This window comes from Mustelus asterias, chromosome 18, assembly GCF_964213995.1.
Source record: "Mustelus asterias chromosome 18, sMusAst1.hap1.1, whole genome shotgun sequence".
Lineage (NCBI taxonomy): Eukaryota > Metazoa > Chordata > Chondrichthyes > Carcharhiniformes > Triakidae > Mustelus > Mustelus asterias.
Genome location: NC_135818.1, coordinates 56774016 through 56797993, shown reverse-complemented (window position 1 = coordinate 56797993; position 23978 = coordinate 56774016). Strand labels below are relative to the sequence as shown.

Sequence of the window (23978 nt, the reverse complement as noted above, 5' to 3'; positions counted from 1 at the left end):
AGATTTTTTAGAGCTTTTGTTGCTTGTTTCCAGGTATTCAGTTAAAGTTTTTACATTCTCCACTTGCCTTTCCTTCTCTGCTAAAATTTTTTTTGAAAAATGAATATTTCTCCTATAGATTTTCAACTTTGGTTCATAGAATTATAGAATCATACAGCGCAGAAGAGGTCTTTTGGTCCACACACCAACACATTACAAAACCTGAACTCCCACCTGACAGCATTTTGCCCTTAGCTCTGAATGTTATGCACCAACTGCTCATCCAGATACTTCTAAAAGGGTGTGAATGAGGCAACCTGCCTCCACCACTCTCACAGGCAGCACATTCCAGACTGTCACCATCCTCTGAGTAAAAAAGCTTTTCCTTACACACCCCTCCCAACCTCCTGCCCCTCACCTTGAACCCATGTCTTCTCGTGATGGACCCTTCAACTAAGGTGAACAACTGCTTCTTATCCACTCTGTCCATGTTTCTCATAATCTTGTACACCTCGATCAGGTCGCCCTTCAGTCTTCTCTGCCAAGCCTATGCAACCTCTCTTCATAACTTAAATGTTCCATCCCAGGCAGCATCCTGGTGAATCTCCTACATCCCTTCCAGTGCAATCACATGAACTGACTTCTAAACAGAATTCTGCGCAAGAAACATGGCACACATACATTTCTTAAAGGCATAGTTTTGTCACAATGGCAGTCGTCATCTTGACGCCTGTAACGTCACAAAGAGCACAAGCCTGCTTACTAGCGAAATCTGCCATGGCGAACAAGGTCCCACTCTGGCCACCTCTGACCACCTCAATCAAACGAGGATTTTCTTGACTTAACTCGGCTCCCCGTCACCAAATATTTAACCAGGATCTTCCAGGAACATAACATGGAGTATACACTTCAAGATTAAATAATAATGGGTTGTGCATCAGTATAAATAAAAGGATTAAAAGGTAGGTAGCGCCAAACCTGACGAAAACAAAGGCACTCCCGGCCTATCATGTGACCCCCCCCTCCCCTCCCACCACAGATCCATTTTTCTTTTTCATTCACAAATATATTTGTGTCATGTTTCTTGTGCAGAATTTAGTTTCGACGTCCGTTCTATTTACCTGGTGCTGCTTTGTCTACAACTTGCAGCCTACATGCTGAGCATGCAGAAGCACAATTGATCCTAATTGTTGGAGTGTTTGTTTTAATCTGGGCTAATGCAGTTTAGTTATTTTAGTGTTTTCCCCTTGGGTTTTCAGAGTCAGGTTTGATTAGGTTGATTGGCAGGAAACTTGTAACTGGGTGGAGCTAAGCTAACACAGAGAAATAAGCACCCAGTTGCTCACATTGAATGCAAATTATCCATTAAAAAAAAAATGAGTGAAACGGAGATAGGGATCCTGTCAATAGAGTGTGCAGCTTCCTCTATGGAGGTTCACTTTCGGTCTTTGGAAATCCTGCTGTATGGTGCGTCGAATATCCTGGTTGATTCGAGGAGATGGGCCGGAGAAGGTGTGACTGTGTCCCCGGTCATCTTAGAGGAGCTGAGGATGAGTTCCTGGCTGAATTTAAAGAACTGGCCACCACCAGTTTCATAACCTCGATTTGAGGACTGAGTGGGTCAAGTTTGATGGGCCTATTGTATCCGCCCTGGGGGTCGATCACAGATCCCAATTGTTGGTCTTGTTGTGTTGACCCTGGTGTTCATTGAGAAGGGCTGGATGTGGTGAGACCTCGCTGCCTTTCGGGGCCTAGAATTCTCTTTGCTGGAACTTCTGGGTGACTACACGGTGGAGGTGCAGAAGCTTCAGTAAATCATTGGATGGATCCTTGGGGTTGCTTGACAATCGTGTCACGCTATGGTCTTTTCAAGCTCCACTGATAATTCATCATTAATTCTGAACTTTTTTCCCCTTGTGATTGTACTCCTGGTTTTATGATGTTGGCCGAAATTCTCTGATGTCGTATGCCCTGCCACTGCTGCCAGTGAGAATGAAGAATTTGGCGCTCAGCAAAGGGAATTGAGAATCCCAGCCACGGGCAAGATTGGAGAATTCCAGCTGTTGTCTTTTATCCCGACAAAGGTGTATGATGTACAAGCATAGGTGTGTGTTGCCTGTTATCCTGCTTATGCGTCTCTCCTTTGAAAAGCAGAGGCAACTTTTTTTTGTGATGGAATTTATCCACTGGTAGTCTCTGGTGGTGGGATGAGGGAGACCTTGGTTTAAAGTGTGATACTGTTTGCATTCAGTTTTGGTCTTGTGTGGTACCGGAGGAGCAAGGTGGGTCAGGAGGTCTGCCCACTTTGCTTCTGCCCTGTTATTAAATTCAAATCCTTGAGATTCAGTGTTTGCAAATTTCTTGTCTGTGGACTGATGATGAGTCTCTTACATTCCACTGTAGAGAGTGCTGGGTTGGTTGTATGACATTAGGGTTGTGCTATAGTTACCCAGTTTATTTTTGGTTTGTAATCCTTGATTTTTCATTGAAGTATTTCTTTATGTACAGTTTGCTTTGTTTATGGATAAGTTGATAAGTTTGTGTAGCGCCACAGCAAGGTGGCGGTATGGTATAGCAGTGGGGGGAGGGGATATGGCCTTAAAAGTCCTCATAGTGGGTGTTGCATTTTTCTTTGTACGTTCGTTATTTAGGGGTTAAAAAATCCATAATAGCCTTCCATTAGGGTGCAGATAGATATGTATTCTGGGAAAAACTAGATTTTGTTGTCGTTGGCGCCTCCACCATAGTTGGATTTGGGGGAAATATTTACTGATGTACACCCGAGCATGTTCGGTATATCCGTGATTATCCTCCTTTTCTTGGGTAGTTTTTTCGTATTTTCTTGGCTGCATGAATAGTTACTTGATGATTTGGCTTCTGGAATGAACAGTGAGTATATCATCCTGTTGTTAGCATCTCTTTGAGGGGTAATGGGTGAAATCCTGTTGATGGTAAAACCTGATGGCAACTTTAGTATACATAGTGACAGTAGGGGGTCTTGGGGTACTGAATCAGGTCCTGTTTGGTTGTATATGACCTCATAAGGATCCTGTATGTTGTGTAGCTCTGTCTTTGTTATTCTGTAAGCATGGGTGTGCAGCATTGTGCATTGAGCTCATGGCGCTCTCATGTTATCCGGTTATGCTGATATTCCCCACTTTTTGTAATATCCCTTCATTATCCATGTGAAAGGCACTGATTACAAGAAGTACATTTGATCATGCAAACCAATTAGGTTAGTATTTGTTGGTCTTTTCTATTTGTATGTGTTGAATGATGATTATTGTGTTGTGCTGGATTTTAAGTTTTGTTACATGTGGTGAACTGTAAAATGGAAAACCTTCAATAAAAACATTTAACAAACAAAGATGCATCTATGAGTGAACTTTTGTCATTTTGATGCCCAACATTTAAAAAAAAATTTGTAGATGTCACAATTTCATGCGCTCCTCCAGATCGGGGTGCTCTCCTCCTCGCTTGTGCTCCCCTTATCTTTCCTTTAACCACCATTAAATAGAAATCCACATATTGGCATTGCATGTATTCTGTAAATTTGGTGCAACAAAATAAATTATTGTCTGGAGGGCTTGTTACAATTCAGATGCTTTGATTTTCTTATGCGTACACGAAAGCCAACTTCCAAAGACAAACCCACTTTTGAGTTTTGGGATTACATTGCCGTTGATGTGTAAAAATGATAAGTTAAATGCATATCATAAAGATTAGACTCTCAGAACAGCAAAGCTTGAGAAAGTGGATTAAAATTCAGACAAAGCATCTGAAATATTATGATGATTAATGATTAGTTATTGGGCAGCTGATTAGCAATGCCAGTTTTTTGCCTAGGTGCTAAATTGAAAAGCTACCTCTGTATGCAGAATTGAATTCGGTAAAGAATGGAAGTTTGCCTGAGATTAGTTCTTTGTGGGCTTGTCTATAATGACTACTTGCTGTTTTAGTTTATATTTCTAGTTATTTATAAGTTAAATCCTTGGTGAGCAATGGTATGGCAGTTATAAATTAATTAAGTGCTAAATTTACAGTACTTGAATCATTCTTTTTGTGTGTTAGGAGTTGTGGCTTTTGAACAAAAATAAAAATATGTGGTTTGCACATATAGCTTCAAAATAAAAACAGATTTTTGTGGGAGCTGTTCCCTGCATAGAGTAGAAAATGAAGTTAAGGCAGGAGCCTGTGAAACACCCGAATGATATTACCATCAGATTGTTTTAAGAGCCCGTCATACAATCATGCAATCATTTAAATATATAACACTTTGAAGTTTGATATTTTCAATCTGATAGATTAACGCATAACTTTCTTCATGTAGAAGCAAAATGCTTTGAAAAAATAGGTTTTTCATCAACCTTTGAATGTTTTCCAGATGCAGACAGCTGTTTGTTGGAAAAGATTGATGATGAAGACCATCCCACCATTTCCCTTCGGACATCAAGACCTATTCTTTCCACTTTAAAGACAATAACGAATATAGAAGTAGCAGACTACAGATATCCGGAACTGCCTATTACTAAATATAGGGAACAGGTAGGGAGGCTCTTCAGTTTTTGCTGCTTACTTGAGCTGTAAGGAAATGTTGAACGATCAGGAATAATTGCAAACAAGACATGCTTTGAGCTACATTTTTCACAAGACCATGAACTTCAACAATCTTTTCTATAGCACCTTCTCTCAAATAAGTGTCCAAATACTGAGTATTCTGATCACAAAAAAATAACTGAATGGATACCAAAGCAAAATACTGAGTGCAAAATTTAAAAAGAGACTTGCATTTAGATAGCACATTTCATGACCTCTGGATGTCTAAAGTTCTTCACAGCCAATGAAGTACTTTTTTGAAGTATCAACCCTGTTCTAATGTAGGAAATGCAACAGCCAATTTGCACGCAACGAACCTCCCACAAATATTAATGTGATATCGACCAGATAATTTATTTTCTTTTGGTGTTGGTTCAGGGTTAATTATTGGCCCAGATAATGCCCCTCCCTCAAAGTAGTGAGATTTTTTTTACATCCATCCAGGAGGGTAGAGGTAGCCTCAGTATAACATCACATCTGAAAGGCAGCACCTTCGACGTAGCAGCAGTTCCTCAGTACTACACTGAAGTGTCAGCCTTGATTCTAATGCTCAAAACCTGGAGTGGGTCTTGAACCTCTAACTGAATAAGTAAAGATAAAGTCGCCACTGTTCCAGATGACCATAGGCCGCTCTTCCCTTAGAGAGAGAAAGAGCTGACTGGTGATGATTTAACCTGAGGATCACCATATTTCAGGTGAGAAGGAAGGTTGAATAATCTCAGCCAGTACAGGAATTGAACTTGTGCTGTTGGTGTCACTCTGTATCATGAACCAGCTGGCCAGCCACCTGAGCTAACTAACCCCCCTGACTAACAGAACCATGGCTAACAAAAATTCTCAGTAGTGAGTGTGGAAACGTTAATGTTTCAGGTTGATGATCTCTTGCTAGACTGGAAAAAGTTAAGGTAGCAGGTATTAAGAAAGTACTAAGATATGGAAATGGAGCAAGGGAGCAAAGTTTGAAAGGAATGTCTGTGATTGGGTGGAAGGCAGGAGAGATTATATGACAAAAGTGAGGCAAAAGGAGATGGTAATGGGTCATATAAGTTTTTTTTTTTAAAAAGGGTCTCGCGGCAGTATAAATGGGCGGGCAAAGTCATCACCATAAGCTGTTACCCAAAAACACAAAGTACTCCCAAAACAAAATGGGAGATAAAGGGGCGGCACGGTAGCACAGTGGTTAGCACTGCTGCTTCACAGCTCCAGGGATCTGGGTTCGATTCCTGGCTTGGGTCACTGTCTGTGTGGAGTTTGCACATTCTCCTCATGTCTGCATGGGTTTCCTCAGGGTGCTCCGGTTTCCTCCCACAGTCCAAAGATGTGCGGGTTAGGTTGATTGGCCATGCTAAAATTGCCCCTTCGTGTCCTGAGATGTGTAGGTTAGAGGGACTAGCGGGTAAAATATATAGGGATATGGGGGTAGGGCCTGGGTGGGATTGTGGTCAGTGCAAACTCGATGGGCCGAATGGCCTCTTCCTGCACTGTAGGGTTTCTATGTTTCTATGATGATTTCTATCTGAAATTGTTAAACTGTGTTGATTCCAGAAGGCTGTAAAGTGCCTAACCAAAAGCCGACATACTGTTCTGACAAGAGAGAATTGACCTGAAATGTGAACTCCATTTATCTCTCCAAAGTTGACTGCTGAGCATTTCCCACATTTATGGTTTGGGTGTTATTTTGGATGTTTTTTATGTCTATTGCAATGTAAACCACAGGAGGAACGGCTGAGGAGTGGACTCTCTGGAGAATGGAAGCAAAGGCCCCTTGGGGCAGAGTGGCCAGGGGCAGAGGCCCCTCTGGGAGGAGCGGCTGGATAATGTATCTGCATTATCATTCCCTGCTTGTATCGTATTAGTTTGTCATTTTCTTATGTGATCTAGATGTTTCATTACTTTCCTTTCTTTAATGTCAATTAGATAGAACTGGGCCTGTTTTTGTTATGATTTTCCCAGGGACCCAGGCTGGACCAAATTTAAAGTTCCTAACGAATACTGAGTCATCTGCCTTGAATGACTTATCACCCTTAACAGTATTGTGATTCCCTCTTGTATATCTTGTTTCATTTTCATATTCCCTGCTAAATTTAAAAACACTAGGTCAAGTCTTGTCTGGTGGCACCTTCCCGTTAGTAGCTCAACAGTGGATACTCCTGTAGTAATGTGGTGTTGCCCTGTAAGTGAGCAGGGATCTAGCAAGCTTCAATCATAATGGTGGGCTAGGATGTTTTTTTTATTAGTGACTTGAAAGTCTGGACAGCTTTTTCTGCTTAGCCATTTGAGGTTGGGTGCCATGCATGTTATGACGGGGGTATAGCCTCTTTGAGGGAATGACTCGTGACCCTTAATGTCTGGAGATGTGTTAGGGACCGCTCTGGGAGGGCAGTTGGAGTATGGAGCAATTGAGACCTGCAAACAAAGACCAGTGTTTCCCCAACGTTTGTCTGTGGAGTCAGTTCTTGGGATAAACCCCAGGAGCAGAGTACACAACACTGGTGACAAAGTTGGAGTGACTAATGGGATCGTGACTTTGACCGTGGACTATCTACTGACGTCCACATTGCAGAGTGAAAAATAAAAACCCCCTAGGAGGATGGGTAAGATTACGAAGGGGTAGGGGGACTCATGGGAAGCAGCAAGTTGAATGGACTCGGGTGTGTCAACAGTTGTAAGGTTCTTTCTCCACGATTGTCACTGGAATTGGTTGTCACAGGGTGATCGGAAGACACACTGTCGTTGGGAGTACTGAGCACTCGTGGTGAAGGGAGTGCAGGAGGCATGAGGCTGTGGGTAGTTTTGAGCAGGAAAACCCGTGCCGGTGGCAAGGAAAACTGGCGGGAAAATTTGGCAAAATAGGCACGTTCGTCGAGGGAGCCGAGTCGTGTTTGGCCTACATCAAGTGTTTTAGTATAGTTTTGACAGTAAATTCGGTGGCAGGCAAGCTCATTGTGCCGGTTTTAGCATGGTTGGAAGCAAGGCATTTGGCGTTCTGAGGAGTTTACTGCAGCCAGAGAAACCGGCAGAGAAGTCTTTTCCCGAGTTGTGCTGTACTGGAAGGGCGTTTCGCGCCAAAACCACCGATGATCGAGGAGCATTTCCGTTTAGACAAGCGAGACCAGTTGGAGGGTGAGACCATCATCAAATACATGACTACCCTCAGCCTTGCGGAGCATTGTGAATTTGGGACTTGCTTTCAGGACACACTGCTGGCTTGTGCGTTGCTGGATGAGGGGAGCTCATGCTGGAAGTGTCTGAAAATGGGCCAAATTGCCCAAAACTGCAGACTCCTGGTGCCCCAGGGAATGGCAAAGTCAAAGCGATCGGGATCGAAACCAAGGAAGAAATGTCAAATGGCCAGTGTAGATAAGGACAAGGAGTCTGTAAGGTCTACGGTGAAACAGCGCAGACTAGAAGACGTAGTTTAAACTACACATTTCCTCTGTGCTAAGTGAAGCAGACCGGTTCAGGGCGATGTCCAAAGTGGAAGGGAAACTAGTGAAGATGGAGGTAGAGACGGGGTGACAGTGTCATTGATCCCAGAATCAGTATGTAAGGAAAAGCTGAGTCACCTACCCCTGAAGCCAGCGAGCATCACTGAGGAAATGTATGGAACAGCTGGTCCCTCTTAAGGGCTATGCCTTGGCCAAGGTACGGCTGAGGGACCAGTGAATGCAGTTACCTTTATGTGCTGTAAAAGGTGATGACCCAGCATTGTTTGGACGATCCTGGCTCAAACAATTGAATTTGAACTGGGAGGTAGTGAACAAATAAATGGAGTCTTGTTCGAGCCTGAATGATATTTTGGAGCGATGTAAGAATGTTTTCAGTGCAATTCTTGGTGAGATGAAAAGATTGAAAGTGAGCCTATGGCTGAAGCCAGATGTATGCCCAAAGAGCGTGAGGGCATGTCAGTGCCGTATGCAATTGGATCCAGCCCGAGGCTGAATTTGGGAGATTAGTAGGTTTGGACCCAGTGGCCTTGGCCATTGTTCCCATATTCAAGACTGAAGGCTCAGTAAGGCCACATGGGGATTTTAAAGTCAACAGTGAATCCTGGGCTATGTATCCATTACCCCTTGTCGAAGACCTATTTAGTGGCCTTGCTGAAGTTCAGAAATTTAACAAAATGGATTTCTCCCAAGCCTATCTACAGGTGGGGGTGGCAAATGACACAGTCACTATTGACTGTTATTACCCAAAAATGATTGTTTTGTTACAAAAGTCTACCTTTTGGGATCACATCGGCCCTGGCCTTATTTCAAAGACCAATGGACCAGATATTGAGTGGCTTCCTGTGAGTCCAATGTTCCTTGAATGACATCCTGATAATGGGTCCCACAGAGGAGGAACACTTGTGGAACCTGAGAGTCGTTGAAAAGACTGCAGGAACATGGGCTGCAGATTAAGAAAGCGAAGTGTGAGTTTTTCAGGGACTCTGTCAAATATTTAGGAGATGTTATTGAGAGGGGAGGGTTACATAAAGCATCGAAGAATCTGGGGGCCATAGTGAAGGCGCCGAGACCTGAAAGCGTGTCCCAGTTGAGGTCCTTCCTGGGACTCAATCGATTATGGCAATTTGTGCCTGACTTGGTGTACAGTACTGAAACTAGTGCATCAGTTATTAATGAAGGGACGGACAGGCGTGGAAGTGGGCGCCAGAGTGTGGCAAAGAAAGCATTGAAGGATTATGGGGCCTTCGTTCATTTTAATGCAATTTCAGCTGGCCTGTGACACCTTGCTATATGGTGTGGGAGCGGTGCTATCCCATGGGGTAGCAAATGGGGAAGAAAGGCCCGTTGCATTTGTATCTAGGTCACTTTCTAAAACGTAAGAAAAGTAAATGCAAATAGAGAAGGAGGCACTAGGCATTATTTTTGGTGTTACCAAATTTCACCACAATTTGTATGGCAGGCAGTTTGTCTTCTGATGGACCACAGACCACTGACTGCGATTTTGGAACTTTACTCAGGGATTCCACCTATGACCGCAGCTTGATCACAATGCGGTGGGCGTTGATATTATCTGGCCACCCGTACGAGATTTGCTACCACCAATCACACCAACATGCAAATGTGGATGCTTTATTCAGGCAGCCGTTGCCTTGTAATAAAGAGGCCCTGAAAGAGATAATCCAAATCGTGCACTTTTCAGAAAATAAGGTACCAACTACAGCTGTTCCGGTGAAAAACTCCACACGGAAGGATCCTATACTTAGTCAGATGGTAGACCTCATCCGTAAGGGAAGAACAAATCAATGGAAATATCCGGAACTGAACCAATAGCCGAGCCATGCATGGGAATTGTCGGTGCAGGACGATTGTTAGTTGTGGGGCATACAGATTGTCATTCCCCCTTCCTTGAGGAGAAAGGTGCTGGAGCAACTGCACCAAGGGCACCCAGGGGTGGTACAAATGAAGAGGTGGCCCGCGATTACGTATGGTGGCTAAAAGTGGGTGTGAGCATACAGGAGAAAGCAGGCCCTTGCATATTATGTTCCAAAATTTGTAAGGCATCACCCACGTCACCATTGCACGCATGGGAATGGCTAAAGGAGCCATGGGAACGTGTCCACATAGATTTTGCAGGGCCAGTGGAAGGTGACTACTGGTGGCTGTCAATGCACACTGGAAATAGCCAGATGTGATATATATGAAGTAGATGAGCACAGAAATGACCCTCGATAAATTTGATGGCATGTTTACTAGATTTGCATATCTAGACCAGGTTCAGTGACAACTGACTGCAGTTCTTATTGTGGGACGTTGCAGAGTACGGAACTGTATTGTATTCGTCATGTACGGTCTGTGCCCCACCACCCAGAGACGAATGGATTGATGGAGCATTTTGTATAGTCTTGTGAACATTCCCTGGAGGCTTCATGGGGAGGAAGGGTCACGAACGTGTAGATTAAACAAGTTCTTAAATGTCTATAGGAACACTCCCCATGCAACAACCAAATGCTCCCTGGCAGTGTTGATGTTTGGGAGACAGTTGCGTACAATGTTTGACCTACTGAGGCCGGATGAGACCAGAAGAGTGGCAGAGAAACACTGGGAGGTGCAGATGGCCCATCGACTGAGCACGCCAAGAAGTGGTTATTCCAGAAGGGTGAGATGGTACTTGTGAGGAACCACTTTTAAGTGGAAAGGTGGCTTCTGACTGTGATGGTGAGATGAGATGGTGAACTTCCGACCTTTTTGTAAAATAAAATCCAACTGTCCAGTAATTATGTCTTTTCAAACTTTAAATCAAGTTTGTGAAGTTATAATTTGCCCAACATAATGTTTCATTTAGGAAACTAGGTGTACAGAATAGAGGTTCTGAAGTTCCATTTGACCATATTTCAGTTATAGTTAATTAGCTTGGATGTTCAGTTCCTATACCATTGATGTGCAAGCCCAAAGTAGAAGTGATACTTTTGCTCTGCTTTATTGATGACTTTTGAATTCCAGATTTACCACCTTATTGCTGAAACTGCTATGGTGGTAGCCGGACTTGCACACTCTGGATTGATCCAGTCCTTTGGATTTCTAGCTCAGTAACTTCCACTTACCTTATCTGCTTTTGCCTGCGACACTTTTTTCATTTGTTTGATTCTACTGAACTTTTATTTTGTAATTACAGCTTGTTGATCTCATTGAAAATAATTCAGTAGTTATCGTCCGAGGTGCTACAGGCAGTGGTAAGAGTACACAGCTACCTCAATATATTCTTGAATACTACTTAAAGAAACCTGCGTTCTGCAATATTGTTGTAACACAGCCGCGGAAAATTGGAGCAATCAGTATTGCACGCTGGATCTGCAAAGTACGTTGTTTGTCTACAGGAGGCTTGGTTGGGTACCAGGTATGTTAATTCTGGCATTCATAAAGATTAACTTGTACCTTTACTATTCTTTACGTTGCTCAGTAAATTACCTTTTGAAAGTCTTATGTTACTGATCACAGTTGGTTGCCCTTGTATACACCTTTGAAATTACTTCGTGTGTCTGTACTGCTGAAAGTGCTTGAATTAATCTTTTTCATTGTTTTGAAAAAATGTAATTTCAAGAATGTACAAATTTACCTGATGCCTTTGATAATTTTTCTGAGGGAGAATTTATTTCAAAAGCCTGGCTTATTAGTTAGATCTCTCCTTAAGCCGTAGAGTCATACAAAGAAAAGTGCAGCACAGGAGCAGGCCCCTTGGCCCTCCAAGCCCATGCCGATCATGATGCCCTAACTAAACTAAAAAATGACCACCTGCCCTTCCTTAGTCCATATCCCTCTATTCCCTTCTTATTCATGTACCCATCTAGATGCCTGTTGAATGTTGTTATTGCGCCTGCTTCCACCACCACCTCTGGCAGCACATTCCAGGCACCCACCACGCTCTGCATGATAAACTTCCCCCCGCATATCTCCCTTAAACTTTCCCCCTCTCGCCTTGAACCAGTGCCCCCTTGTAATTGACACTTTCACGCTGGGAAGAAGCCTCTGACTATCCACCCTGTCTATCCCTTCAAAATTTGGAGACTTCTATCAGTTCTCCTCTGTCTTTCCAATGAAAACAATCCTAGTTTATTGAACCTCTCCTCATAACCTATTCCCTCGAGACCATGCAATATCCTGGTGAACCTCCTTTGCACACTCAAGTTTCCACATCCTTCTGGTAGTGGGACAACCGGAACTGCACAAAATATATGGTCATTGAGATATACAGCTTGGAAATAGTCCTTTCAGCCCAACTGGTTCATGCTGACCATGTTTCCTAAATTGAACTAGCCCCATTTGCCTGCATTTGGTTAACCTCTCTCCCAACCTTTCCTATCCATGTACCTGTCCAAATGTCTTTTATATGCTGTAATTGTACCCGCCTCTACAATCTCCTCTGCTGGCATTCCATATATGCACCACCCTCTGTATGAAAAAGTTGCCCCTCAGATCCCTTTTAAATATTTTTCCCTTAAACCTATGCCCCTCTAATTTTGGAATCCCCTACCCTGGGGAGAAGACCGTGGCTATTTACCTTATCGATGCCCCTCATGATTTTATAAAAATCTATAAGGTCAACCCTCATCCTCCTATGCTGTAGGGAATAATGTCCCAGCCTATCCAGCCTCTCCTTATAATTCAAACCTTCCAGGCTGGTAAAATGCTTGCAAATCTTTTTTGCACCCTTTCCAGTTTAATAACATCCTTCCTATGACAGGGTGACCAGAATTATATGTAGTACTCCAAATGTGGCCGTACCAACAGTTGTAACATAACATCCCAACTCCTGTACTCAATGCTCTGACCGATAATGAAGGCAAGCGTGTCAAACGCCACCTTCACCACTCTGTCTACATGTGTCGCCACTTTCAAGGAACTATGTACCTGCACCCCTAGGTCTCTCTGTTCAACAACACTCCCCAGGGCCTACCATCAGCTGTAAGTTCTGCCCTGGTTTGTCGTACCAAAATGCATACGGAAAGAAAAGTCAGGGACAACATAAAAGCAAAAGAAAAAGCATAGCATGTGTCAAAGATTAAAGAAAGCCAAAGGATTGGGAAGCCTTTAACAACCAACAGAGGACAACCAAAAAAGCAATAAGGGGGGAAGAAGATCAAATATCAGGGTAAGCTAGCCAGTAATATAAAAGAAGATTGCAAGAGTCTTTTTTATCATAGAAACCCTACAGTGCAGAAAGAGGTCATTCGGCCCATCAAGTCTGCACCGACCACAATCCCAACCAGGCCCTGTCCCCATATCCCTACATATTTACCCATTAATCCCTTTAACCTACGCATCCCGGGACACTAAGGGGCAATTTAGCATGGCCAATCAACCTAGCCTGCGCATCTTTTGGACTGTGGGAGGAAACCGGAGCACCCGGAGGAAACCCACGCAGACACAGGGAGAATGTGCAAACTCCACACAGACAGTGACCCAAGCCGGTCCCTGGAGCTGTGAAGCAGCAGTGCTAACCACTGTGCTACTGTGCCACCCTTAGATGTATAAAGGATAAGAAAGAGGCAAGAGTGGACATTAGACCACTGGAAAATAATGCTGGAGATACTGTAATGAGCAACAAAGAAATGGCGGAGGAATAGGTACTTTGCGTCAGTCTTCACGGTGGAAGACACCAGTAACATACCAAATATTCAAGAGAGTCAGGGGCAGAGGTGAGTGTGGTGGCTATTATTAAGAAGGTGCTAGGGAAGCTGAAATATCTGAGGTGGATAAGTCACCTGGACCAGATGGACTACACCCCAGACTTCTGAAGGAGATAGCTGAAGAGATTGTGGAGGTATTAGTGGTGATCTTTCAGGAATCACTGGAGTCAGGGAGGATCCCAGAGGGCTGGAAAATCACTAATGTAACACCCCTGTTGAAAAAGCAAGGGAGGCAAAAGACGGGAAATTATAGGCCGGTTAGTCTGACCTTGGTCGTTGATAGGATTTTAGAGTCCACTATTAAGAATGAGATTTCGGAGAACTTGGAAGTGCGTGGTTAAATAGGGTGAAACAGATTGTAATTTTAAATAAAATTTGGATGTCAACATACATTGGGTTAATCTAAAATGATGGAAATCGGTTAATGTAACTCATTTTACTTCCATATCCTAATGTCTATTATTACCCTCAGTAATTTGATTTTTTTGTTCTTCAAATAGGTTGGATTAGAAAAAGAAGTTGGTACAGACACGCAACTAACTTACATGACAACAGGCGTTCTACTTCAAAAAGTTGTTAATGTAAAATGTCTGACTGAATTTACACACATCTTTATTGATGAAGTAGGATATTTCTCATCAATAGATTTTGAAGTATGATTCTTTTAAAATTAATTCATAAGATGTGAGTATCATTGAGAGCCAGCATTTATTGCCCATTTCTAATTGCCCTTGAGAACTTTGTGGTGAGACTGGCTTTCTTGAACCACTGAAGTCATGTGATTATATATACATCCACAATGCTGTTAGGGAGGAGGTTACAGGATTTCTGCCCAGTGACAGTGAAGGAACAGTGATACGGTTCCAAGTCATGGTGGGTTGTAGGTGGAGGGGACCTAACAGATGGGGGGTATTCTCATGCGCCGGCTGCCTTTGTTCTTCTGTGTGATAGTCTTGGCAAGTTGCTGCAGTGCATCTTGTAGATGGAACACGCTTGTGCTTCATGTGGTGGGTAGAAGTGATTGCACAAGGTGGATGGGAACCAATCAAGCAAGTTGCTTTGTTCTAGATGATGACGACATGCTTCCTGAGTGTTTTTGGAGCTGCACACAACCAGGCATCAGAATCTTCACTTGTGTCGTGTGGCTGGTGGATAGGCTTTGGGGAGTTAAGAGGTGAAAAATATGCCACAAAATTCCAAACCTCTGAACTCTTGTAATAACAGTATTTATATGGCTGGATCAGTTAGCTTTTTGGCCTGGGTGATTCCTGATAATTAAAAAAAAAATCTTTCATGGAATGTGAGTGTCACTGGCAAGTCCATTGCCATTAAGAAGGATGCGGTGAGTCACTGCCTTGAACTGCTGCAGTCTATCTGATGGTTTGGTATAAATGAGTGGCTTGCTCAACCCCTACAGATAGCAGTTAAGAGTCGACCACATTGTTGAGGGTCTGGACTCGGGTGTAGGCCATATCAGGTAAGGATGATAGACTTCCTTCCCCAAATGACATTAGTAAACAAGATGAGTTTTAAGACAATCAGTAATTTCATGGTCATTGTTACTGAAATTATTTTTCAATTCCAGATTTTTTTATTGATTGAATAAATTCCAGCAGCGGCAGTGGTGGGACTTGAACCTGTATCCCCAAAGCATTAAGATAAAGCTCTGACAGGGTCATCCTAACTCAAAACATTGGCTTTACTCTCTCCACAAGATGATGTCAGACCTGCTGAGGTTTTCGAGCATTTTCTGTCCCTCCCCAAATCATTAACCTGGGTCTCTGGATTACTAGTCCAATGACATTGCCGCTGTCACTGATGATGGGGCATTCAGCAGTGATAATGCCATTGAATGTGAAAGGGAGATGGTTAAGTCTTCTCTTGTTGGGTAGTTACTAACTGGCACTTGTGCAGTGCAAATACTACTTACTCAAGCCAGAATGTTGTCCAGGTTTTGTGGCATAAAGACTCAGCCTGCTTTGTTATCCGAGGAATTGAGAATGGAACTGACTACTCTGCAATCATCAATAAACATTCATACTTCTGACCTTATGATGGAACGAATATCATTGATGAAGCAGCTGAAGGTGTTTGGGGCTAGACACTAACATGAGGATCTCCTGCAGTGTTGTGTTGGGGCAGATATGATTGGCTTCTAACAACTACAGTCGTCATCCTTTGAGCTAGATCACACTCCGAGTGGAAAGTTTCTCTTTTATTTCTGTTGACTTCAGTTTTAATCGAGTTTCTTCGTGGTGCACCAGATCAAATGCTGACTGGTGTCAAGGACAGCCACTTGCGTCGCATCTCTGGTATTTAGCTCATTTGTCCACTTTGGATCAAGTTTGTAATGAGATCTGGAGCCAAGCGAAACACACTAGGAGCCTTCACTCAGGACATTCCAAAGTGTCGAGCTGTTCAGAATCCCCTCTGTGACCCCATCCACTCCAGCTGCTCAAGCTGTGGAGGGTGCATCTGCCTCTGAGCAAGAGGTTTGGGCCCTCCAGGCCTCTGATCACGAGAATATTCACCAAGGTCATCTCAGACATCAGGAAATAGCAGTCAGCAGGCTGCTCCAACTCTGCTGTGGATGTTGGAGCTGCACCCAGGCATAGTGGTAGGGTTAGGACAATCAAGAAATATTGAAACCACCTTTGAGTTACTGGTGTGCAACCACTATAAATGGATTTGATGTTCATGTGAATGGCTTGATCAGCTGAAATCATTATGATTATTTGTGTATGTATCCTCTTATTGCGAGGTCAAGCCATCCTCCCATGAGAAAAAAGCCTCCCTTTGTGTGATTCACAACCGTGTGATGTCACCCTCACTGAAGATACTTTCTGTACCCTTGTGTGATATCCAAGAGATGTGTGAAAATCTTTATTGGAAGTATGTGTTAAATGCACTGGCTACCTGTTTTGCTCACAACAAAGCATTGTGCGAGGGCAGTTCAGCAGCCTTGAAGGATTAGCGGCAATTGTGTCTCCTCCGTGGTAGTGCCATAGGACAAAACTGGGCAGGAGGATGACATCCCCATCCATGTCCTCACCTCAAGGCTGCTGTAGTTTCTCATTAATGTGGCAACGATTGCATCGTTAGTTGATGCAGTGTTCTCTCTGATGTGTTAACTTTCACTTCCCTGATCAAGTGTATACAAGGTACGCTGCTGACCTTGGAGAGCATGGCCTGTTGAATCACAAGGCATGAAGGTGCATGTCTGAATGCTGAACTTGCTCTTGATGTGCCTGGTTGGGCATCCCCTTCAATGTAATGGAATAGCATTGAGAAGTGTGGCCAACTCACGTTAACTTCATTTTACTCCTGGAATCTGGTGCCAAAAGTGGCATGGACACCTCTTCCATGTTGTGCTTCGTTGATGGCATTGTTCTGTGGAAGCTGATGCTCATCCAGTGTAAACCTCTCATATTAATGAGCCTTGATGTAGAGGGTGGCCCGTGACCTCCTTGATTCATTTTAAAAAAAATTCATTTACGGGATGTGGACATTGCTGACTAGGCCATATTTATTGCCCATCCCTAGTTGCATTTGAGGAAGTGGCGGACTATGAGATAATGTACAGGTCTCCTGTGGATCCCTGGAACGATCTGCAGGCAAAGAAACTGAGTAAAGCCGGCAGGGGAACTCTATAGCAAGTAACTAACCTCCTGATTCCTCAAAGCCTGCCCGTCATCTCCAGTCCACAAATGAGGATTGTGATGGAAATCTGCTTGTTGAAGATTGTCATTGCCTGGCACTTGTGTGGCAGAAATTCTACTTGTCTAGATCTCTGAGCAAGAGGGTTGTCTAGATAGGTGGAGCTGCAACACTCAAGAAGGCTGATGGCATAAAAGTCAAAGCAACTGGTTTGATTGGCATTCCATCCACCACCTTAAGCATTTACTCCTGCCACCACTGACATTCTGCTGCATGATTTCTTCTGATTTTTGCTGCATGTTAAGTCTACAGTGGCTACCATGTTGAAGATGCATTGCAGCAAGTCACCAAGACTCCTTTAGCACCACCTTCCAAACCCACAACTTCCACCACCTGGAAGGATGAGGACAGCAGATGCATTCCAACACCATTACCTGAAAGTTGTCCTTTGAGCCACACTGACTTGGAATCATTTCACTGTTCTTTCAGCTTTGCTATATCATACTCGTGGCACTTTTTGTGCACCTACAGCACTTGCACAGCAGCAATTCAAAAGGTGGTTCAGTGCTGCCTTCTCAGGGCAATTAGAAATGAGCATCAAATATTGGCCTTACCAGCACTGCTCACATTCTATGAATGAGTTAAAAAGAAATCCTGGATGAGCTCTGTGGAGAATGAACCTGGGACCACTCTGATTTGTAGGTCTTGCTCTACATTTGGTGGGTTTACCCACTGAGCTGTTGGGGAAGGACACCTTTCCAGTTTAATGGCATAGTCCCTTTCATCTAGCGAACAGTTATACATACACCTTGACCACTACACATTTTTTTTGAGCTTTGCAGATGATTAGGATTAATTTGAATATACAGAACATTGTTCCCAATATTTTATTTCTACAAAAAATCGGCTTTTCAATTGAAGCATAAAAATTTGCAACTGGTTTTCAATGTGATGGTAGTTAACAATAAGATATAAAGCCAATTAATATGATATTGGGCTCAGTGGCGCATAACAATGCTGTTAGGGATCAGCAATCTCATACGCAATGTGCACACATGCTTCTGATATGAAATGTGCCTCTTGGTAGAGAAATTAACACACTGGCAGTCAATGTCCACTGGAAATATTCAAGGCACAGTTTGTATCATCTGTCAGCATGCAACACTGAAGGTGCTAGCACTGCCACTATAGCCAATATGCTATCCAATGCTCTTGTAGCTGAACAGCTGTTGAGCAGTAGGACAAACCCAACCCCAGCCACTGCTATTTAAAGGTATCAGCCATTATAACGCCTAGGCCTTGGCCTATATGCAGTATCTGAAAACCAAAATGATCTGAAATCCCAACAGCAAATCAGCCCTGAGGGTTTTGGATAAAGGATACATGACCTGCTTTGTTGGGATGCCGGCAAGGATTAAATCAAGTTGATGTATGCAATGGCAAAAATAACTGCATCTGTGGCTAATTGTTGTCCTAATGTTCAGGTCCATGAGCGTACTGAAGAAATGGATTTTTTGTTGTTGGTGGTCCGTAAACTTCTACGTACTAATTCAAGGTTTGTTAAGGTCAGTATTTGGTGAAAGGTTTAAACAGATTCTTTAAATGAATAACACTTGCCAAGAGTCTTTGGCACTGAAAGTTTGTGCAGCATCTGGTGCAGAAATACAGCATGTTTTATTTAACATTGTGAAGCATCTGTTATGTGTGTTGTAAATGGGAACAGAGCAATCTATTTGAGGATCTAAAAGGGCCATGTATGTTAAGGACTTGTTAAGGACCTCTCTCTTTCTCAAATTTATATTTGCTAATTATTGTTGCCTTTGTCGGATGGTGGAATTTGTTGATCTGCTTGATATGTGACATTTGGCAACTCCTAACTGTGCTATAATGTCAGACTTCGCTCAGTGCTAGTAGCACTTTGGCCTGATGTCAAGCCCCGTTACAAAAGGTGGTGTGTATAATCTAGGTCAGGACTCCCCAAGCTATTTTCCAATGTGACCCCTTCTTAACATGTGAAAAATATTTGACTCCAAACACTAACAAAAACAAAACCGTAATAAAGCAGCATAGTTGAGCAGGGGCGGTAGTTGAGTGGGTAGTTAGGGGAATTGGGGGTAGTCGGGTCAGTCTGGAGGGGTATTCTGGGGTTATCAAGGGGAGAAATGTGATGGGGGAGGGTCAGGGCATAGTTGAGGGGATAGGCGAGTTGGGCATGCGATAGTGTGCTATTGAATTTTTTGTGGTTAAAGGGACTTTTAGAAGTTTTTTTCTCCAGGCAGTTGGTTTGTTTGGAGGCAATGCAGTTCAGATGCTGGGAGAGTAGGATAATTAATTTTAGCTGTTATGTTCAATTAGGAGAGAGCTAATGGATTTTTGTTTATAGATGAAGGTTTCCCCTGGGGCTTTTTATTAGGTTGATTTATAGGGTCATATGATAATGTGGTTAATGGATGGAGCTAGGTATGTAGCAGAGCAAAACAGCTTTCAGTGTTGACGAGAGTTTGTTTAAAGTCAGAGGTCTTCAAGCTGCTCTGAAACTCAAAATCTCTCTCTGAAAGTTTCAATACTGACTGCACCCCTTATATAGCATGTATATTTATGGTTGCAAACATTATGTTGCTTATTTGGAACTGAAACAGTGATAACTTAAAAGTCAAAGTTGTTTTTTGACTATTCAACTGTTAAGAGTTAAGCTGCTTCATTTTGGTAGAGTTATACTTAAACTTTATTTAATAGTTTGTTTTTACAATAAAAAAATCATAAATTTGTCAGTGAAATTATTCCTGGCGTGAAGCATTCCAAACCTCATTTATGCCGAAGTAGAAAATGTAAGCCAGCTGGTAGCCTTTTTTGCCCAATGTTTCCTGGGTAACTGTCCTGATGAGTACATTGCAACTGTCCAAAGTCTCCAACTCTAACTTAGACTTGGAGACTTTTGTGGAGTGTCCCAGGGAACAGGAGAGTTGCCCATCGGAAGATTAAACTTTTCAGGCACAGAGGCCAGTGTACCAAGACCTCCCCAGGTCCGATCTGCATCTTTGGTTGTACGTTTGGTCTCGGAGGATCCTGAGACTGGAAGATCAGGGCCAATAACTGGACCATTAACTGGCCGATTCAATTATTGGATTGCTCAGCTTTTCATAGACGATTGACACTGTTCAAATTTCTCCCTTCCGCAATCAACATTTACAGGACTCTAGGAGTTCGCTCTACCCCAGCAAGAGACCCCGCTGCTACAGTTCTAAAAATCAAAATACCAGAAATTCTAAACAAAACAGAATATTGTGAAAGCACCTAGCAAGTTAGATAGCATTTTTGGAGAAAACGGATGGTTTATATTGGGCACGTACTCTTCAGGAATTTTAAAGCTGGGAAGATTTTAGGTGCAAGTCACCTATGTTTTTGGGTTTTTTTTCTACCCTTCCCCATTCTAAACCTGGACATGTGCCACTTTTACACCACTAACTACCATACAGTAAGTTTAAAGGTCCAGCATGAATGTTAGTGAATGGGTGAGTGGATGAATTTTTCAAACATGTATTTATGGGACGCGGGCATTGCTAGATAGGCTAGCATTCATTGCCCATCCTTAGTTTCTCTCGAGATGGTGGTGGTGAGCTGTTGCCTTGAACCGCTGCAGTCCCTGCAGTGTAGGTACATCCACGGTGCTGTTCTGGAGGAAATTTCAAGATTTTGATCCAGCGACAGTGAAGAGATGGTGATATATTTCTACAAGTCAGGATGGTGAGTGACTTGGAGGGGAACCTCCAGGTGGTGGTATTCCCAAGTATCTGCTGCTCTTGTCCTTCTAGATGGTAGTGGTCGTAGGTTTGGCAGGTGCTGCTGAAGGAACCTTGGTGAATTCCTGCAGTGCATCTTGTAAATGGTACACAAGGTTGCCACTGTTCATCAGTGGTGGAGGGATTGAACATTTGTGGAAGGGGTAGCAATCAAGTAGGTTGCTTTGTCCTGCATGGTGTTAAGTTCCTTGAGTGTTGTTGGAGTTACACTGATCCAGGCAAGTGGAGAGTATCCCATTACATTCCTGACTTGTGCCTTGTAGATGGTGGACCGGCTCTGGGGAGTGAGGAGCTGAGTTACTTGCTGCAGTATTCCTAGCCTTTGACCTACTCTAGGAGCCACAGTATTTATATGGCTAGTCCTGTTCAGTTTCAATGATGGTAATGCCATTGAATGTCAAGGGGTGATGGTTAGATCCTCTTGTTGGAGATGGTCATTGCCTGTCACTTGTGTGGTGTGAATGTTACATGCCACTTGTTAGCCCAAGCCTGGATATTGTTCAGGTCTTGTTGCATATGGACATGGACTGCTTCAGTATTTGAGGAGTCATGAATGAACATTGTGCAGTCATCAGTAAACATCCCCACTTCAGATCTTATGATGGAAGGAAGGTCATTGATGAAGCAGCTGAAGATGTTTGGGCCTAGGACACTACCCTGAGGAACTCCTACAGTGATATCATGGAGCTGAGATGATTGACGTCCAATTACCATAATCATCTTCCTTTGAATGGGTTGGCAGTTGAGGCAGGTGCCAGGTGGTAATTAGGTGAGTTGGGAGTAGTAGGATTGCAAGGGTTAGTCGGGTTGGGGATTGTCAGATCAGGCCAGAGGGGTAGTCTAACATTAGGGAGGGTCAAGGGGTGATAGAGTCAAAGGGGTAGTCATTGGGGGAGTTGGTGTGAATGATTGGGGTCGGAGAACAAATGATCTAACATGAGGCAGAAATGACGTGAATTTAAGAAGGATTCAGATCTTTTAAGGTAACCAGGATAATTGCTGTCAGGTACATTTCAGTTTGGAGAAGCATAAAACTTACTGGAAATCAATACATTTACAAATCTGAACACAATGACTAGCTGCATTGACCTGCATTAGAATAATAGATAAGCCTAAGGTGATCATATAGTTGCTCTGAGGCATTAATTGGATGGCATTTTGAGTGCTTATGTAGTTGTGGTCATCCAAAATATTTTGATTTTAATTTTGATAAATTAGTCATGGAGATTTTTCCATTTTTGAAAATGATTAATTCTTTATTGATCACAGGTGATCCTAATGTCTGCTACAATTAATTGCATGGAGTTTGCAGACTATTTTGCTGTGCCATTCCGAAAGAGTCTGACTCCTGCATATGTATTTGAGGTAGAGGGAATCCCATACAGTGTTGATGAATATTATCTCGATGATCTCCAAGAGTTAATCCACTTCCAGGTGAGTTGATCTTTAAAAAACACAACCTTGCTCCTTTTAGCAAAAAGAAGCACCTTTATATTAGATAAAGTATTTTTTTCTTCCTTGAATTTTATAAGACAAATGATACAGAACTGCACATCTTAATTTACACATACAACTTTCATGTTTGGAAGTACTTGTGTGCTTCTTCTCCAGTGTAGCTCCTATTCTAATAATTCGAGTTGAAAGCCTTTTAGGAACATAGGAGCAGGAGTAGGCATTCAGTTCTTCGAGCCTGCTCTGCCATTCATTAGATCATGACTGATCTGGCTGTAGTGTCACTCTATTTTGCTGTTCGCTCCCCATAATTCTTGACTCTCTTGTCCATGAAAAACCTGTCTAACTCTGCCTTGAATAAATTGAATAACCCAACCTTCATTGCTTTCTGAGGAGGAGAATTCCACACAATAGTCCTCTTCTTAAACTGAGAGACTCTTCCATAAGTGCAAACATTGTCCCAGTATCTACCCTGTCAAGTCTCCTCAAGATCTTAGATGTTTCAACAAGATTACCTCGCTTTCTTCTAAACTCCAGTGGGTATAGGCCCAATTTGTTCAACCTTTCTTCATAAGATAAACCTTGATCCCAAGAGTGAGTTATGGGAACCTCCTTTGAACTGCTTTGGATGCAATTATATATTTTTTCAAACATGGAGACCATAACTGTACACTGTTCCAGATGTGGCCTCGCCAAGGCCCTGTATAGAATAATGAGAAACTGCTTTGTGTAAAAGAGACTGACATTTTTGAAATATTAGTGGCAAGGGTTGTTTTTTTGGTCAGAATTAAAAACTCCAAAGGGCCTCTTAAATAGGGATGAACAAAGCGAGAAGGCTAGGAGGTCTAATCAGAATATCCGGAATGCTTGCTTCTGTCATGGAGGGTAATTGGTTAGTAAAAGCTGGCAAACAGTGACAAGTGGTGGACGATAAATAAAGATGGTCTTGGTAAGGCAATGATGCATCTATAAAAGAATGAAAAATAACGATGCCACAAGGGGTGGGGAGGTGGGGAAGGGGGAAAATTGCAAATGTAGAAAATGATATTCTGGCAAAATATGTCAAAATGGCAACCAACCATCCTTCTCCTTTCTCATTTTCTCCGAGGCTGATGGACCACTGTCTATCTCCAGTATCCTCTACTTCAAGAAAATTCAGTCTAAAGTTGCTGAAATTGATTATTTCAATCAGAGTTTATGCCAGGAGAAAGATTGTTTATGGAGCCTAAAGACACAAAGATTGGATTGGGAATTAAAGCAGAACTGAAGTATTCAACAAAATACCATTCAATCTGTGATCATCACCTCTTCCATTGTCGAGGACAAAGAATATTGATTTTTTAACATATGAGAAGAGATTG

At 42.8% G+C, this 23978-nt stretch overlaps 1 protein-coding gene across 1 annotated transcript in view; it reads left to right on the top strand.

Annotated features, from left to right (window-relative positions):
- tdrd9 (tudor domain containing 9) overlaps positions 1-23978 on the top strand; it is a 135736-nt gene that overhangs the window by 32365 nt on the left and 79393 nt on the right. The window contains exons 3-6 of the mRNA XM_078233120.1: positions 11197-11418; positions 14209-14331; positions 18850-18930; positions 22435-22599. Of these exons, the coding sequence (XP_078089246.1) occupies positions 11197-11418; positions 14209-14331; positions 18850-18930; positions 22435-22599 (591 nt within the window). The remainder of the gene's footprint in view (positions 1-11196; positions 11419-14208; positions 14332-18849; positions 18931-22434; positions 22600-23978) is intronic.